Source organism: Tamandua tetradactyla, chromosome 14 (genome assembly GCF_023851605.1).
Source record: "Tamandua tetradactyla isolate mTamTet1 chromosome 14, mTamTet1.pri, whole genome shotgun sequence".
Taxonomy (NCBI): Eukaryota; Metazoa; Chordata; class Mammalia; order Pilosa; family Myrmecophagidae; genus Tamandua; species Tamandua tetradactyla.
The window spans coordinates 88,966,912-88,985,670 of record NC_135340.1 but is presented as its reverse complement, the minus strand read 5'-3'; the positions used below and the strand labels follow the sequence as shown (position 1 = coordinate 88,985,670).

Below are 18,759 nucleotides of genomic sequence, written 5' to 3'. Positions count from 1 at the left end.
CTAGTGATTACATTTCAAACTATCTGAAATTAAAAATGAGTACTTTTTGTCAATGGCTGAGAGATTTCAAACAGAGTCGAGAGGTTATCCTGGAGGTTATTCTTATGCATTAAATAGATATCACCTTGTTAGTCAAGATGTAATGGAGAGGCTGGAGGGAACTGCCTGAAAATGTAGAACTGTGTTCCAGTAGCCATGTTTCTTGAAAATGATTGTATAAGGGTACAGCTCTCACAATGTGACTGTGTGATTGTGAAAACCTGTGTCTGATGCTCCTTTTATCTACCTTATCAACAGATGAGTAAAACATACGGAATAAAAATAAATAATAGGGGGAACAAATGTTAAGATAAATTTAGACTGAAATGCTAGTGACCAATGAAAGGGAGGGGTAAGGGGTATGGTATGTATGAAATTTTTTCTGTTGTCTTTTTATTTTTTTTCTGAATTGTTGCAAATGTTCGAAGAAATTATCATGATGAATCTGCAACTATGTGATGATATTGTGAATTACTGATTATATATGTAGAACGGAATGATCATAAGTTAAGAATGTTTGTATTTGTTTGTTGCGATAATTTTTTTAAAAATTAAAAAAATGAGTACTTTTTTCTTCTAAGCATTATACAGGAGAACCAGAACAGAGAGTCGTGGCATTTTTTTTTAATTAACCAACTATAAAGACTATTTGTCTAAACCTATATAAATGTTCTAATCAAATTCTCTTGATCTTTCAAAAATTTAAATTAGGTGTACCGATGATTTTCAGAATAAGACTTCCTCTCTCTACATATTGTTCTGCAAAATTCAAGAAAATATATTCATATAAGTTTTTTTTTAAATATATCTATCCACTCCAACACACATACTCAGGTGAATTAAAAATACATCCACGCAAAACTCACATGAATGTTCACAGCAGCACTGTTCATAATAACTCAAAAAGTGGAAAAAACCCAAACGTCCAACAAACGATGAATGGATCAACTAAATGTGGTAGAACCATTCTATGGAATATCATTCAGCCGTAAAGAGGAATAAAGCACTGATACATGCCACAACATGGATGAATCCTGGAAACATTATGCCAAGCGAAAGAAGCCAGACACAAAAGGGTCCATGTTGTATGACTCCCTTTATATGAATATCCAGAATAGGCAAATACATAGAGACAGAAAGAAGATCAGTGGTTTCCAGGGACTACAGGAATGGGGGAGGATGGGGACTAACTACTAATGGTACAGGGTTTCTTCTGGGAGTGATAAAATGTCCTAAAATTAGATAGTGATGATGGTTGCACAACTCTGTGAATATACTAAAACTACTGAATTGTACACTTAACAGTAAATTTTATGGTATGTAAATTATATATCAGTAAAGTTGTTATTTTTTTAAACGCTTCTATGAGAAATATTCAACTTACACAATCAGTAAAATATTTCTTTAATGGAAACAACTTTAAATAAACACTGATACTATTTACTTGAATATCTTTTTTCTTTTCTTAGGAAATAAGCATTTATAGTTGCAACAAATTCTATTTTTTTCATGTCTGCTAATATCAAAAGTTCAGTATTAATTGTTCTGCCAGCACAAACCGGGGCTTGAAACAACAAAAATAACTGTATCCCTGAAGAATACTATAATATAATCATGTGAATAGATAGACCAGAGCAAATACTATTCATACGATGATACAAAATCAGTAAATGATTAACAAAGGAAAATTAAATCTAATGGCACTGCTATCTTTTTACAAATGACTGCCATTTTCTCTTTCAGATTTGAGCCAGCTCTTCAAAATTATGATGCTACTTTGAATTTGCTTTTAATGTTACCATTCTCAAATTGTTTCTCATATGTGGAAAACTAAGCGAAGGTGAAGTGTGGAAAACAAATGTTCCAGTGCCTGGAGATTATCTTTGCCATTTACAAAGGGAAAATACTTAAATAGATGTCCCTTAGGCCCTGTGGAATCTAAATTCAGGCACTAATGACATGAGCCATGATAAAACGTCCTAATGAAACAAGACAGACCACAGTTGTTACAGGAGCAGAGCGATGTGGTGGATAAAGTTTCACCTAATTAGGTCAGTTCCACGGAAGAAAAAGTTCATTGTTAGCATTGTTCAAAGAAACTGTAACCAGGATGTAGAAAAGGAAGACTAAATATATATTTACTAAGCATTATATAAAACCTGTTATTAAAAAAAAAAAAAAGACTTGTCTTAAGGTTGACTATCAACTTTAAAAAGTGGAGCCTAAAAGTTTTAAAGTAGATTTTTACAATAAATGCCTTGTTCATATTTTAGGCTTAGGATAATCACCTGCTTGTTTTAAGTAGGACACATACAGAGCTACACATTTTTCTTTTTCCAAATCCTGCAACTATTCACAGCATTTTTATAATAAGATACTTAAGATCAAAGGACTTTCACAACTTACCACTAATAAACACAGCTATTATTTTAGAGCTTACCTGTTGCAGAACGGGCCCTTTCTTGATGCATACTGCACCATTCAACTTTCCCTACACGTCTGTGGAGCTCAGTGCGAGGGTCACCTGTCACTGCAGACAGGTGAAAGGACTTACACCAAGAAGTGCCAGACTTGAGAAACCAATCCAAGTGTGTTTGACTCCAAAGTTTAAGTTTCTATTCAAATAGTCTGGGAACCAAGTGCTAAAATTCATGAACATTTAAAAACAAAACAAAACACATAACTGTTCGAGTTCTTCATTTTGATAAAATTATAGGTAACAGTCTTTATCTGAGAGTTATGACATAGGAACATAAAGTCATACTATTTTTTTATAATGAAAGGACTCACTTCATATACATTATGTACACAAAGCATTATTACATCTATGAGAGAATAAATTAATAGATATTAACTATAAAATCCAAGGATGAACGTGTTCAACAGACTAAACTATCTCCAGGCAAAAACTTCTTACTAAAGAAAGGCTAAAATGAAGACTTTGATGCCTTTCCGCTCTACAAATTGACCTCTTTCATGAACTCGGCCTTGAGTCTGTTTAGATACCAGAAGAGACCTTATAAAAACCTGTGTACAATTTGCAGAATTTCAACACCATTTATTTTATAAAGAGAATTATGTACTTCACCACTTAATCAAACATTAGGCTGCATGTGAGTTCTCATATTATTATACTACTATATTTTCTACTCTTCTGAACAACAACCTCTATTATGGAGAATGAATGAAGTTTTAAATTTTATTATTGTCAGTTAGTTAAATGTTTCCACAAGAGGAAAACAACATTTTTTAAACACCTACTACACAATCATACAACCTCAGAGATATCAACTGGTATGGCCTCCAGAGAGCAATACTCCCTCTTCCACTCTAGGTCTTAGTTTTCAGCGAGTTGCCAGGGGTCACACTTCTTAGACATGACCCATTCCTCTTGCCATTTCTGACTCCACTAAGGAATATACTTGGCAAAACTGTTTTTTACTTCACAAGTATTTACTGAGTGCCTACTATGTGTAGCATAGGAGATTCAGAACTGACAAAGTGGTCAGTATTCCTACCTCTGTGGAGTTTTTATATAATCAAAAGAAAGAGACAAAATAAAAAGCAAAACATATTCCATGGTGGATGGTGATATACATGACGGAGAAAAATAAAGCAGGAAAAAAGATTGGGAGTGGGGCAATTTTAACTCTATGCAGGGTGGTTAGAAAATGCTTCAATGAGTAAAGGAAAAGCACTGATGGGGGAATGAGCCAAGAGGATTTCTTGAGGGAAGAGCATTTGGGCAGAAGGAACAACAAATAGAACAAAGGCTCTGAGGAAAAAGGGATGCCTGGCAAGATGAAAAAGGTCAATAAAGACTCTTTCTTTGCTAGAATACAGAAATAAAGGGGGGAGTAGCAGGAGATGAGAAGTAAGCAAAACTAGGCTTTTGCTCAGAATGAAATTGGAGGCCCACAGAGGATTTTGAGCCTTTGGAGGATTCCGAGCTAAGAAGAGACATGTTTTGACATAAGGATTTACAGGTTCACTCTAGTTGCTTTGTTGATGACTGAGAGGGAACAAGCATAGAAACAGGAAGGCCCCTCAAAAGGCTCACACAAGAATCCAGGAGAAAGATGATGACTTGGCCTGTGTGGCAGCAGTGGAGGTAGTGAGAGAAGACAGAAGCCGGATACAATGTGAAGATTAGCTGATGGAATCGAGGTATGCTGCAAGAGAAAGAGGCAGTGCCCTAGAGATAAGGGTCTACCACACCTGCTGCCAAAGTTCCCAGAGCTGTCCCAGTTCCCACTCCATTTGAAGATTTTGTTGTTCAGCTCTTCCCTACCCCCACAGTGTGTCCTTCCAACAAATCTCCCCCTTTTCTGAGAGGTTAGAAAACAAGAGACGATTTCTGCCACTTGCAACTAAAATAAGCCTTACTACGATTTTCATTTTACAAACGAGAAAACCAAAGTGTGAAGAGGTTCATTAATTCATCCAAGGTACCAGTTACTAGGTAGTAGAGTTCAAATATGAACAAGGTCTGACAGGTTCCAAGGCCTGTGCTTTTCCTTTATACCATACGGCTTCCAATGCCTTGCAAATAGCACACAGAACTTAAAACATAAACAAAAACACAGGGATAGGAGAAGAGAAAAAGTCAGTAAGAATCCCTGATTCACCCCCAGCAACTTCATGAGGCATGAGAAGCAGAGATTTTCCTGTTATGGAAGACCGCCCTTCTTTTCCATCACATAGTAAGGTCAGGAACCTCTATTCCACTATTCAACAAAATCAAGTAAACTTGGTTGTGTACCAAGTTGAAAGCTCTGTCTATATCCTTCCAAAAGAGGGGAGAAAAGAGCTTAGGTTTGAATACTGGCTGATCTCCTTTTCCTTGTGTTTTATCTTTCTTCTACATAGCCACAAAATAGTTTTCTTTCTCCACTGTTTTCAAAAATAGGCAACTTGTTATCGTTGGCTCAGCAGGCAGAATGTTCTCCTAAGGACTCACATTTAACACAAAAATAAATTTGGGAAAATCCGCAAGTACTTTTAAAACTGTAGCAAAGAACTGAAATCAAATCATAAAAGGATGTCATGAATTATTGCTTTTATGTATGTATGTTATTTAAAGAGAAGGAGGGGTATAATAGAGAAGACAGGATTTAAAAAATGAGTATGACTGCTGAATCATTATATTGATATTTCTGTTGTTCTCCAGTTCTTGGAGCAGCTAGAAGAAAAAACAAAAAACTGTGGAACTCTAACCCATACCAAACTTTAAAATCTGTTCTATAACTACTTGTTAGAATGTACTTGGAAATTTATTGCTTTTTGTGTAGACATTATATTTCACAATAAAAAAATGATAAAAAAAAAAAAAGTTTACAAACCTTTTAGTGGGCAATTAAAAAAAAAGAATACCATGAAACAAAATTGACACGGGAAGACATAAACAAGTGCAGGTCATAAATAAAGGATAGCTAACCATAAAATAGACCTACATTTTGATAATATTGTAAGAGAGCTCCATAAAATCAATGAAATTCTGGAAAATAGAAGCTAAATGACACCACTTTATAAAAAATAAAGAAAGCCAAGACACTCGATTGGGTTATAAATGAGACGACCACATCATTGAACAACTAAACATGGCCACTTTTTAAATGAAGAAAAGGTATTATGGGACAGACGGCCATGACAACAGGCAGAAAACCATATAAGACCTAGCATACCTGGATTTATGGGCACCCAATATAAATAATGCCTATGAAAAACTACCTTGTTTCCTCCACAACAATATACTCCTAACAGATGAGTACCACAAAGCAACAAATATTTATGAAATCAGCACTAAAAAGAAAACACCAAAAATCCCATAGAATATATCTCCTTTTTTATGAGGATTCATTTCAACTACTTACTTCATCATAAGATGGCCTGTCAATCCCACCTCAAAAAATTATTTTCCAATCCTTCCTTCATCCAACAAGGAAAAGGCCCATTTATTAGGCACTTGTTACATGCAACCAAATGAGGAAGGTGGTGTATCATTCCCATTTAACAGAAGGAGAAGCAGTTTAAGTGAGCTTATTAGCTTGCTCAAGGTCAGAATTTAAATCCAGAATTAACCCAAAACCCTACTGTATAACATTACCCATGAGGGTCCCAAAGTCACTTTTAGGACAGACATCACTATCTTTAAGGTGAGATGGACAGCATTTTTATTCTCAAATGAGACTGAGAGGAGGGGATTAAGAGGAAAAGAAAAATTATGTTAACTGGGCACTTGGTACCCACAACCTATACATGGTATGCACCTTGTTTCATCACATAGGCTGGCAAAAGTTTATGGACCTGGCCCCACCTGACAAGATCCTACATCTGAGGAATCAACCAGATTTGGAAATTCAAAACCACAGAACCTGATTTAACTAACAAAGGTTTTGGTCTCACTTCTTTCTCCTTAGCTACTACCTCCAACAAAAACAGCACCCTTTTACTGACACTTACTATGGGCTAGACCCTGTGCCAAGCATTCTGCATGCATAATTCCTTACAATCTACTCTTTAGATGGCAAATTAACACATATAAGTCAACAACAGAGAAATAAAAAAATACAATCCCCCTTATCACCAACATCTTAAATGGCTGGTACATATCCTTTCAGACTTCTTTACCATATAATCCTTTTCTTCCTTTTTACAATGAGACATTAAGCAGAATGTTGATTTTTTGACCAATAGTATACTTCAGGCATTTTTCCACATGAGTACACACAAATCTACTTCATGTTTTTAGACTATATATTATTTCACTATATGGCCATACCTTAATTTTTAGAGACAGATGTTACTTTCCTTTTACAGATGAAGGAATAAGCACCTTATAATTTATGTAAGGTCAGACAGCTGGTAAGTGGTAGAGCCAGGCTGATTTCAAAGTCTGTGTTCTCAAGCACTCCTGCCACTCAAGGTACCTGTTCTGTCTGTTCCCTTCAACTGGACTGCAAACCCCTTTAAAGCAGAAGTAGCAAATGAAATGTCTTTAAGTACTCAGTGCCTAGCACTGTGTTGGCACATAATAAGAGTTAATAAATATTTGTTGTATAAGTCCCCTTGGGAGAAGGCGAGAAAGGGGAAAATTCAACTTCCTCATGTGGAGAATTACGATATTCTCACAAGCAGCGGGGACAACTAAAGCAATAGGTCGAGACCTCAATCTTGGGATTTGTTCTTATGAAACTTATCCCCACAAAGGAAAGGCTAAGGCTATTTAAAATTAGGCCTAAGACCATTAGAGAAATGGAAATCAAAACCACAATGAGATATCATCTCACACCCACCAGAATGGCCATTATCAACAAAACAGAAAATGACAAGTGCTGGAGAGGATGCAGAGAAAGAGGCACACTTATTCACTGTTGGTGGGAATGTCAAATGGTGCAACCACTGTGGAAGGCAGTTTGGTGGTTCCTCAACAAGCTGAATATAGAATTGCCATATGACCTGGCAATATCATTGCTAGGTATCTACTCAAAGGACTTAAGGGCAAAGACACAAACGGACATTTGCACACCAACGTTAATAGTAGCATTATTTACAATTGCAAAGAGATGGAAACAGCCAAAATGTCCATCAACAAACGAGTGGCTAAACAAACTGTGGTATATACATACAATGGAATATTATGCAGCTTTAAGACAGAATAAAGTTATGAAGTATGTAACAACATGGAAGGACCTTGAGGACATTATGCTGAGTGAGATTAGCCAAAAACAAAAGGTCAAATACTGTACGGTCTCTTCATATCAGTGAACAAACTTGGAATATCTCATTGGTAACAGAGACCACCAGGATATAGAAATACGCTAAGATATTGGGTAATTGGAGCTGAAGGGATACAGACTGTGCAACAGGACTGAATATAAAACTCAGAAATGGACAGCACAATACTACCTAACTGTAATACAATTATGTTAAAACACTGAATGAAGCTGCATGTGAGAATGATGGAGGAGGGCTGGGGGCAGAAATGAAATCAGAAAGAAAGATAGACATTAAAGATTGAGATGGTATAATCTAGGAATGTCTAGAGTATATAATGATATTGACTAAATATTCAAATTTTAAAAATATTTGTGCATGAGGAAGAACAAAGGAATGTAATTATTGCAGGGTGCTGAAAATAGATGGCAATTAATATTTTAAAATTTCACCTATGTGTGAGACTAAAGCAAAAAATGTTTATATAGTACAAAATCTATATTTTGACTAGTGCATTTCCTAATATAACTTATGTAGATAGCTTGATTGAACACCATAGGTACAGAGAATTTCAGGCAGGACATTAGATTTTGTTGGTTTGTCCAGAGTGATGCCCCGATGAATCCCAGAGTGATTCGATCAGTGAGTGGAAAAGTATTTGCAAAGCCCCCTTCGGGGAATGGTGAGAATGGGGAGAAATTCAAGTTCCCCAAGTTGAATTCTTGATATTCTCACAAGCAGTGTGGACAACCAAAGCTATAGGCTGAGCCCCCAGTCTTAGGGTTTGTTCATATGAAACTTAACCCCACAAAGGATAGGTCAAGTCTACTTAAAATTTAGACCTAAGAGTCACCCCGAAGAAAGCCTCTTTTGTTGCTCAGATGTGGCCTTTCTCTCCAGCCAACACAACAAGCAATCTCACCACCCTCCCCCTGTCTACGTGGGACATGACTCCCAGGGGTGTGGACCTTCCTGGCAACGGGGGACAGAGATCCTAGAGTGAGCTGAGACTCAGCATCAAGGGATTGAGAAAACCTTCTCCACCAAAAGGGGGAAGAGTGAAATGAGACAAAGTGTCAATGGCTGAGAGATTCCAAACAGAGTCGAGAGGTTATCCTGGAGGTTATTCTTATGCATTAAGTAGATATCACCTTGCATTCAAGATGTAATGGAGAGGCTGGATGGAACTGCTTGAAAATGTAGAGCTGTGTTCCAGTAGCCATGTTTCTTGATGATGATTGAATAATGACACAGCTGTCACAATGTGACTGTGTGACTGTGAAAACCTTGTGTCTGATGCTCCTTTTATCTACCTTGTCAACAGACGAGTAGAACATATGGAATAAAAATAAATAATAGGGGGAACAAATGTTAAAATAAATTTAGTTTGAAATGCTAGTGATCAGTGAAAGCAAGTGGTAAGGGGTATGGTAGGTATAATCTTTTTTTTTTCTTTTCTGCATTCGTTTTATTTCTTTTTCTGAATGGATACAAATGTTCTAAGAAATGATGAATATGCAACTAAGTAATGATATTGTGAATTACTGATTATCTGTGTTAATTTTTATTTCATTTACTTTTTTTAATTAATAAATAAATTTTTTTAAATAAATAAATAAATAATGGGGGAACAAATGTTAAAATACATTTAGTTTGAAATGCTAGTGATCAATGAAAGCAAGGGGTAAGGGGTATGGTATGTATAATCTTTTTTTGTCTGTTTTCGTTTTATTTCTTTTTCTGTTGTCTTTTTATTTCTTTTTCTGAATTGATGCAAATGTTCGAAGAAATGATAATATGCAACTAAGTGATGATATTGTGAATTACTGATTATACATGTAGAACAGAATGATCACATGTTAATATTTTAGTTCACTTGTTAAATTTTTTTAATTAATAAATAACTTAAAAAAATTTTTTTAAAAATTAGGCCTAAGAGTCACCCCCAGAGAACCACTTTTGTTGCTCAAATGTGGCCTCTCTCTCTCAGTCAACATGACGAGCAAACTCACCAACTTCCCCCTCTCTAAGTGGGACATAAATCCCAGGGGTGTAAACTTTCCTGGCAACACAGGACAGAAATCCTGGAATGAGCTGGGACTCAGCATCAAGGAATTGAGAAAACCTCCTAGACCAAAAGGGGGAAGAAAGAAATGAGACAAAATAAAGTGTCAATGGCTGAGAGACTCCAAACAGAGTCGAGAGGATATTCTGGAGGCTATTCTTACGCATTATAAAGCTATCACTTTTTTAGCTGACGTATATTGGAGAGGCTGGAGGGAAGTGCCGGAAATTGCAGAGCTGTGTTCCAGTAGCCATGTTTCTTGAAGATGATTGTATAATGACATAACTTTTGCAATGTGACTGTGTAATTGTGAAAACCTTGTGTCTGATGCTCCTTTTATCTACAGTATGGACAGATGAGTTATAATACATAAGAATTAAAAATAAAAAAGTAATAGAGGGAACAATTGTTAAAATAAATTTAGTAGGTTGAAGTGCTAGTGATCAATGAAAGGGAGTAATAAGGGGTATAGAAAAAAAACTGGGGAAACAAAAGCTAAAATATATTGGGTAGATGGAAATATTAGCCATCAATGAGAGGGAGGGGTAAGGGGTACGGTATGTATGAGTGTTTTACTTTTTTCTTTTTACTTCTTTTCTGAATTGATGCAAATGTTCTAAAAAATGATCTTGGTGATGAATATACAACTATGTGATGATATTGTGAGTTATTGATTATATAGCAAGAATGGAATGATCGTATGTTAAGAATGTTCATTTTTGTATGTTATGTTTAAAAAAAATTTTTTAATTCAAAAAACATATATTTGTTATATAAATATTTGCCAAATGTCATTTTTTTTTAAATCTCCCCAACCTGGGCCATTCATATCTCTCACAATGCCCTGGGAAAGAGTGGGGGCTCAAACATATTTGTGAAAAGTACAGACCTAATGCCCAGCAGAAAGCTCCCTGCCACTCACTCAGCCCAGACCATCTTGTCTCCCTCTACCTCATGGCTTACATGCAACTCAAACTCAGAACCCACCTTCTCCAAGAGTCTCCCTAACAGGGGCTTTTGTGAGGACACCCTCTATTCAGCTCTCACACAGCATCACAAGGCAGCACTTGAAAGTCTCTTAGCAGTTATTTATCTGGACCCTCTTGACTTTGTACTAACACAGATCAGAAACCATGGCTTTGATACCAAGTAATAAAGTCTCAAACCGAAAGATGCACACAGAAATTTTCAAAAGAAAAGCACAAGGATTTGATCAGTGACTGGAAAAGTATTTGCAAGCCCCCTTCAGGGATTGGTGAGAGTGAGGAGAAATTCAAGTTCCCCAAGTTGAATTCTTGATATTCTCACAAGCAGTGTGGACAACCAAAGCTATAGGCTGAGCCCCCCAGTCTTGGGGCTTGTTCATATGAAACTTAACCCCAAAAAGGATAGGTCAAGTCTACTTAAAATTTAGGCCTAACAGTCACCCCCAAGAGAGCCTCTTTTGTTGCTCAGATGTGGCCTCTCTCTCCAGCCAACATGACGAGCAGTCTCACCACCCTCCCCTTCTCTGCATGGGACATGACTCTCAGGGGTGTGGACCTTCCTGGCAACGTGGGACAGAGATCCTGGAATGAGCTGAAACTCAGCATCAAGGGACTGAGAAAAACCCTAGAATGAGCTGAGAATTAACATCAAGGGATTGAGAAAACCTTCTCGACCAAAGGGGGAAGAGTGAAATGAGATTAAGTGTCAATGGCTGAGAGATTCCAAACAGAGTTGAGAAGTTATCCTGGCAGTTATTCTTATGCATTAAGTAGATATCACCTTGTTGTTCAAGATGTAGCGGAGAGGCTGGAGGGAAGTGCCTGAAAATGTAGAGCTGTGTTCCAGTAGCCATGTTTCTTGATGATGACTGAACAATGATATAGCTTTCACAATGAGACTCTGTGAATGTGAAAACCTTGTGTCTGATGCTCCTTTTAGCTACTATATCAACAGAAGAGTAGAACACATGTAATTAAAATAAATAATAGGGGAAACAAATGTTAAAATAAATTTAGTTTGAAATGCTAGTGGTAAATGAAAGCGAGGGGTAAGGGGTATGGTATGTATAATCTTTTTTTTTCTCTGTCATCGTTTATTTCTTTTTCTGTTGTTTTTTTATTTCTTTTTTTAAATCGATGCAACTGTTCTAAGAAATGATGAATATGCAACTATGTGATGATATTAAGAATTACTGATTGTATATGTAGAATGGAATGATATCTTAATGTTTTGTTTAATTTTTTTAATTAATAAAAAGTTTAAAAAAATAAATAAATAATAAAAAAAAGAAAAGAAAAGCACAAGGCACTTAAATTTTTTAGCTTATGTTAGATAGTACTTGGAGGGGAATATAAAGGCCGTGAGAATTTGAATAGTTCTAAAGGTCTATTCAAAAAAACAAAAATCAGAGAACCTCTGGTTTATAGTCTTGCCTGGCTGACTCCATGGTGGTGCAGAATTACAGTTTCAACAATCACTAGCACCAGCCTTCACATCTGAATGTTAGCCAATACTTCATAAATTGTTAGAAACAGGCTCTTACGTTATGTCACTAATCCTAAATATTGAAATTAAAGAGACTTCAATGACAGCTGTTGCATAATGAAAAAGGGGAGTAAAACAAATGCAAAAGTTCACTATTTCCTTAAATTTATGGAATTTAGCTATTTCGGCTTTACTACAAAAAGCTTGAGAAGCTACAGGACTACTATAAATATATCCCATTTTCTCTCTTAGTTCTCCCATATAAACCTTAATATCTAATTTCTAACATCTCTGTAAAAAGGCCCCATCAAAAACTAATTTGATCATAAGATATTCTCTGTTAACTGTGATATCTGAGGATCTGAGGCAAATAACCACATGAAGAGATTAAAATTAGGCTCTCAGATTTGTTTTGTTTCTTTTTATGACAAAATGCCTGACAGTTACAAGAAACCAAAACTCATAATGTAAAGCAAAACATTACCTTGTATGTAACATAAATCGGACACATTTACAGGATCACTGGTGCATTTAGGAAAATATGACTAAGTGTGGCCATGAACCAGGCCCTGAGCCAGGTGCTATTCACACACAGGAACAAAAAAGTGTAATCTTCCCCTCACTGAACTTGGAGCTGAGACAGAAAAAAGACAGCAAGAAACTACAATGGGGAACAGCAGAGTACCCTGGGAACTTGGGAACTCTGGCAGCCTGATCCAGACTCAGGAGTCAGGAAAGACTTCCCAAAGGAAGCAACATCTAGGCTGAGGACAAAAAGGTGAGCAGAAGATAGCCATGGTGGGGAGTGGGAGGTGGAGGCTGGAGTAGATTCGAGTTTAAGTAGAGACAATCTGTTCATAACTGTTACATAGACTGGACAGCAGTGCTAATCAATGGCAGAGGAAACAGCCGTGATTAAGTAGTCCCCTTAGCTACTGCTTTCTTCTGGCCAAAAACAACATTTAAATAACCATACCTTAATTTGGTTACATTTCCAGTCATGCTTCATTCTATAAGGAGATAAAAGACCTCCTCTTAATTGTCTTCCAGTTGCCCAAAAATGATCTTTTCATGCATTGGTTTTACTTTTGTTACTCTTTTCTACTCTGATTATTATGGATAACAATCCACTGTGTTAGAGGATATATATCGTAAGAAAACACTAGGAAGTCTTCCCACACATAGTAGGACTACTAAAGTATTTCAGAAAGAGTAGTTTAACTTCACCAGTACTAGTAATTAAACGTTAATAAAATCATCCTTTCAAAAATTTCCAAATTAATTATAATCCTAAATCCCTTAATCATTAAATTACACTATTTCGTCCGGAGAAGATGGCGGCTTAGTAAGTTGCGCGCGTCTTAGTTCCTCCTCCAGAAAAACTACTAAATAACTAGAAAACAGTACAGAACAGCTCCAGGAGCCACGACAGAGACCAGACACACAGTGTACCCCAGCCTGGAATGGCTAGACCGGCTACGAGACTCCGCTGCGGTGAGGTCCCGGAGCAGTGTGCGCTTCCCTGGGCCGCGGCAGCTGGCGGCCAGCCTGCTCCCTCCCTCCTTCCCGGTCCGGCTGAGAGACTCGGATCGGTGGTTCCCCAAGCCACAGCAGCCGGGGACCGGAGCCCCTCCCACGCACGCGGCTTCCCGGGCCGACTGGGAGCCTTGGATTGGCGGTTTCCCAAGCCGCGGCGGCCGGCGGCCGGAGCCCCTCTCACATACGCGGCTTCCCAGAGGTAAAGGAAACAGTCTCTAACAGGAGTAGAGACTGAGACCAACCTAACACCAATAGTGGCATTAATGAACAACTTCTGACTACTAAAAACAGGCTCTTAGCTCAGGCAAAACTGATCAAGGCGGAAGTCACCTATTGGGCTAACTGTAAAAGAGGAAAGGGGGTGAAACAGAGCCTTCTATGGCTGTTTCTGTGGAAGCTTGGTAGGCTCTGGGCTCAGTGCTGGGATTACACAGGTTGCGACTGCCCCGAACGCAGAGGCGGGCTGCTTTCAGGGCTCTCTACCACCTGAAACTTCCCCGCGGGAGGGGTGAAACGCAACTCACGTGGAATCCCTCTCTCAAGGAATTCAGATCCCAGGACTTCACAATTTGAAGTCATTAAAACCAACCTACAAGAAACGAATTTCATTTACAATTGCAACTAAAAGAATAAAATACCTAGGAATAAATTTAACTAAAGAGACAAAAAACCTATATAAAGAAAACTACAAAAAAATGCTAAAAGAAATCACAGAAGACCTAAATAGATGTAAGGGCATACCCTGTTCATGGACTGGAAGATTAAATATAGTTAAGATGTCGATCCTACCTAAATTGATCTACAGATTCAATGCAATACCAATCAAAATCCCAACAACTTATTTTTCAGAAATAGAAAAACCAATAAGCAAACTTATCTGGAAGGGCAGGGGGCCCCGAATTGCTAAAAACATCTTCAGGAAAAAAAACGAAACTGGAGGTCTCGCGCTGCCTGACTTTAAGGCATATTATGAAGCCACAGTGGTCAAAACAGCATGGTACTGGCATAAAGATAGATATATCGAGCAATGGAATCGAATAGAGTGCTCAGATATAGACCCTCTCATCTATGGACATTTGATCTTTGATAAGGCAGTCAAGTCAACTCACCCGGGACAGAACAGTCTCTTCAATAAATGGTGCCTAGAGAACTGGATATCCATATGCAAAAGAATGAAAGAGGACCCGTATCTCACAAACTATACAAAAGTTAACTCAAAATGGGTCAAAGATCTAAACATTAGGTCTAAGACCATAAAACAGTTAGAAGAAAATGTAGGGAGATAACTTATGAAACTTACAATTGGAGGCTGTTTTATGGACCTTAAACCTAAAGCAAGAGCACTGAAGAAGGAAATAAATAAATGGAGTTCCTCAAAATTAAACACTTCTGTGCATCAAAGAACTTCATCAAGAAAGTAGAAAGACAGCCTACACAATGGGAGACAATATTTGGAAATGACATATCAGATAAAGGTCTAGTATCCAGAATTTATAAAGAGATTGTCCAACTCAACAACAAAAAGACAGCCAACCCAATTACAAAATGGGAAAAAGACTTGAACAGACACCTATCAGAAGAGGAAATACAAATGGCCAAAAGGGACATGAAGAGAAGCTCAATGTCCCTGGCCATTAGAGAAATGCAAATCAAAACCACAATGAGATATCATCTCACACCCACCAGAATGGCCATTATCAACAAAACAGAAAATGACAAGTGCTGGAGAGGATGCGGAGAAAGAGGCACACTTATCCACTGTTGGTGGGAATGTCAAATGGTGCAACCACTGTGGAAGGCAGTTTGGCGGTTCCTCAAAAAGCTGAATATAGAATTGCCATACGACCCAGCAATACCATTGCTGGGTATCTACTCAAAGGACTTAAGGGCAAAGACACAAACGGACATTTGCACACCAATGTTTATAGCAGCATTATTTACAATTGCAAACAGATGGAAACAACCAAAATGTCCATCAACAGACGAGTGGCTAAACAAACTGTGGTATATACATACGATGGAATATTATGCAGCTTTAAGACAGAATAAACTTATGAAGCATGTAATAACATGGATGGACCTAGAGAACATTATGCTGAGTGAGTCTAGCCAAAAACTAAAGGACAAATACTGTATGGTCCCACTGATGTGAACCGACATTCGAGAATAAACTTGGAATATGTCATTGGTAACAGAGTCCAGCAGGAGTTAGAAACAGGGTAAGATAACGGATGATTGGAGCTGAAGGGATACAGACTGTGCAACAGGACTACATACAAACACTCAAAAATGGACAGCACAATAAAACCTAATTGTAAAGTAATCATGTTAAAACACTGAATGAAGCTGCATCTGAGCTATAGGTTTTTTTTGTCTGTCTGTTTGCTTGTTTATCCTTTTTTTTGTACTACTATTATTATTTTTATTTTGTTCTCTATATTAACATTCTATATCTTTTCTGTTGTTTTGCTAGTTCTTCTAAATCAATGCAAATGTACTAAGAAATGATGATCATGCATCTATGTGATGATATTAAGAATTACTGATTGCATATGTAGAATGGAATGATTTCTAAATGTTGGGTTAATTTCTTTTTTTTAATTTAATTAATAATAATAATAAAAAAAAAAAACCAACCTACAACCTTTCCTCTGTCTCCACCACACACCAAGCAGCGAGAGTCTTCCAAAGTTAAAGGAGCCACAACATCTTTTGCTGGTGGGACCCGCAGACGGACAGGACCACATACTGGGCAGGTTAAGAAAAACAGAGCCCAGAGACTTCACAGGAAAGTCTTCCAACCTGCTGGGTCCCACACTCAGGGAAATCTGATTAAATGCCCAGACGCCAGCAAAACATAACAAACCACACCAGGAAAATTGAAGATATGTCCCAGTAAAAGGAACAAACCAATAGCTCAAATGAGATACAGTAGCTGAGACAACTAATTCTGAATATACGAACAGAAATGGAAAACCTCTTCAAAAACCAAATCAATAAATTGAGGGAGGACAAGAAGAAGGCATGAGATAAACAAAAAGAAGAAACAGAAAGTCTGAAAAAGCAAATCACAGAAATTAAGGGAATGAAAGATACAGTAGAAGAGATGAAAAAAACAATGGAAACCTACAATGGTAGATTTCAAGAGACAGAGGTTAAAATTAGTGAACTGGAGGATGGAACATCTGAAATCCAAAAAGAAACAGAAACTATACGGAAGAGAATGGAAAAATTTGAGCAGGGGCTCAGGGAATTGAATGATAATATGAAGCACACAAATATATGTGTTGTGGGTGTCCCAGAAGGAGAAGAGAAGGGAAAAGGAGGAGAAAAACTAATGGAAGAAATTAACACTGAAAATTTCCCAACTCTTATGAAAGACCTAAAATTACAGATCCAAGAAGTGCAGGGCACCCCAAAGAGAATAGACCCAAATAGGCATTCTCCAAGACACTTACTAGTTAGAATGTCAGAGGTCAAAGAGAAAGAGAGGATCTTGAAAGCAGCAAGAGAAAAACAATCCATCACATACAAGGGAAACCCAATAAGACTATGTGTAGATTTCTCAGCAGAAACCATGGAAGCAAGAAGACAGTGGGATGATATATTTAAATTACTAAAAGAGAAAAACTGCCAACCAAGACTCCTATATCCAGCAAAATTGTCCTTCAAAAATGAGGGAGAAATTAAAACATTTTCAGACAAGAAGTCACCGAGAGAATTTGTGACCAAGAGACCAGCTCTGCAAGAAATACTAAAGGGAGCACTAGAGTCAGATATGAAAAGACAGAAGAGAGAGGTATGGAGAAGAGTGTAGAAAGAAGGAAAATTAGATATGATATATATACTACAAAAGGCAAAATGGTAGAGGAAAGTATTACCCAAACAGTAATAACACTAAATGTTAATGGACTGAAATCCCCAATCAAAAGACATAGACTGGCAGAATGGATTAAAAAACAGGATCCTTCTATATGTTGTCTACAGGAAACACATCTTAAACCCAAAGATAAATATAGGTTGAAAGTAAAAGGTTGGGAAAAGATATTTCATGCAAATAACAACCAGAAAAGAGCAGGAGTAGCTATACTAATATCCAACAAATTAGACTTCAAATGTAAAACAGTTAAAAGAGACAAAGAAGGATACTACCTACTAATAAAAGGAACAATTCAACAAGAAGACATAACAATCATAAATATTTACGCACCGAATCAGAATGCCCCAAAATACGTGAGGAATACACTGCAATTACTGAAAAGGGAAATAGACACATCTATCATAATAGTTGGAGACTTCAATCCCCCACTCTCATCAAAGGACAGAACATCTAGACAGAGGATCAATAAAGAAACAGAGAATTTGAATATTACAATAAATGAGCTAGACTTAACAGAGATTTACAGGACATTACACCCCCCAACAGCAGGATACACCTTTTCCTCAAGTGCTCATGGATCATTCTCAAAGATAGACCATATGCTGGGTCACAAAGCAAGTCTCAACAAATTTAAAAAGATTGAAATCATACACAACACTTTCTCGGATCATAAAGGAATGAAGTTGGAAATCAATAATAGGCAGAGTGCCAAAAAATTCACAAATATGTGGAGGCTCAACAACACACTCTTAAACAACCAGTGGTCAAGGAAGAAATTGCAAGAGAAATTAGTAAATACCTCGAGGCGAATGAAAATGAAAACACAACATATCAAAACCTATGGGACACTGCAAAGGCAGTGCTAAGAAGGAAATTTATTGCCCTAAAGGCCTATATCAGAAAAGGAGAAAGGGCAAAAATTCGGGAATTAACTGTCCACTTGGAAGAACTGGAGAAAGAACAGCAAACTAACCCCAAAGCAAGCAAAAGGAAAGAAATCACAAAGATTAGAGCAGAAATTAATGAAATTGAGAACATGAAAACAAGA

General features: G+C 37.2%; 1 protein-coding gene across 9 annotated transcripts in view; it reads right to left on the bottom strand.

The window, feature by feature from the left end:
• Positions 1 to 18,759, bottom strand: part of PPP1R13B (protein phosphatase 1 regulatory subunit 13B) — a 139,745-nt gene that overhangs the window by 101,280 nt on the left and 19,706 nt on the right. Inside the window, exon 1 of one of the 9 annotated variants that reach the window (XM_077128403.1) lies at positions 8,907 to 9,318. The exons of 6 other annotated variants lie outside the window; for them this stretch is intronic. In XM_077128403.1, the coding sequence (XP_076984518.1) occupies positions 8,907 to 9,092 (186 nt within the window). In that variant the 5' untranslated portion in view covers positions 9,093 to 9,318. Of the gene's footprint in view, positions 1 to 8,906; positions 9,319 to 18,759 lie in introns of those variants that run through there. 2 more of the 9 variants (XM_077128402.1, XM_077128405.1) reach the window with 2 other exon arrangements.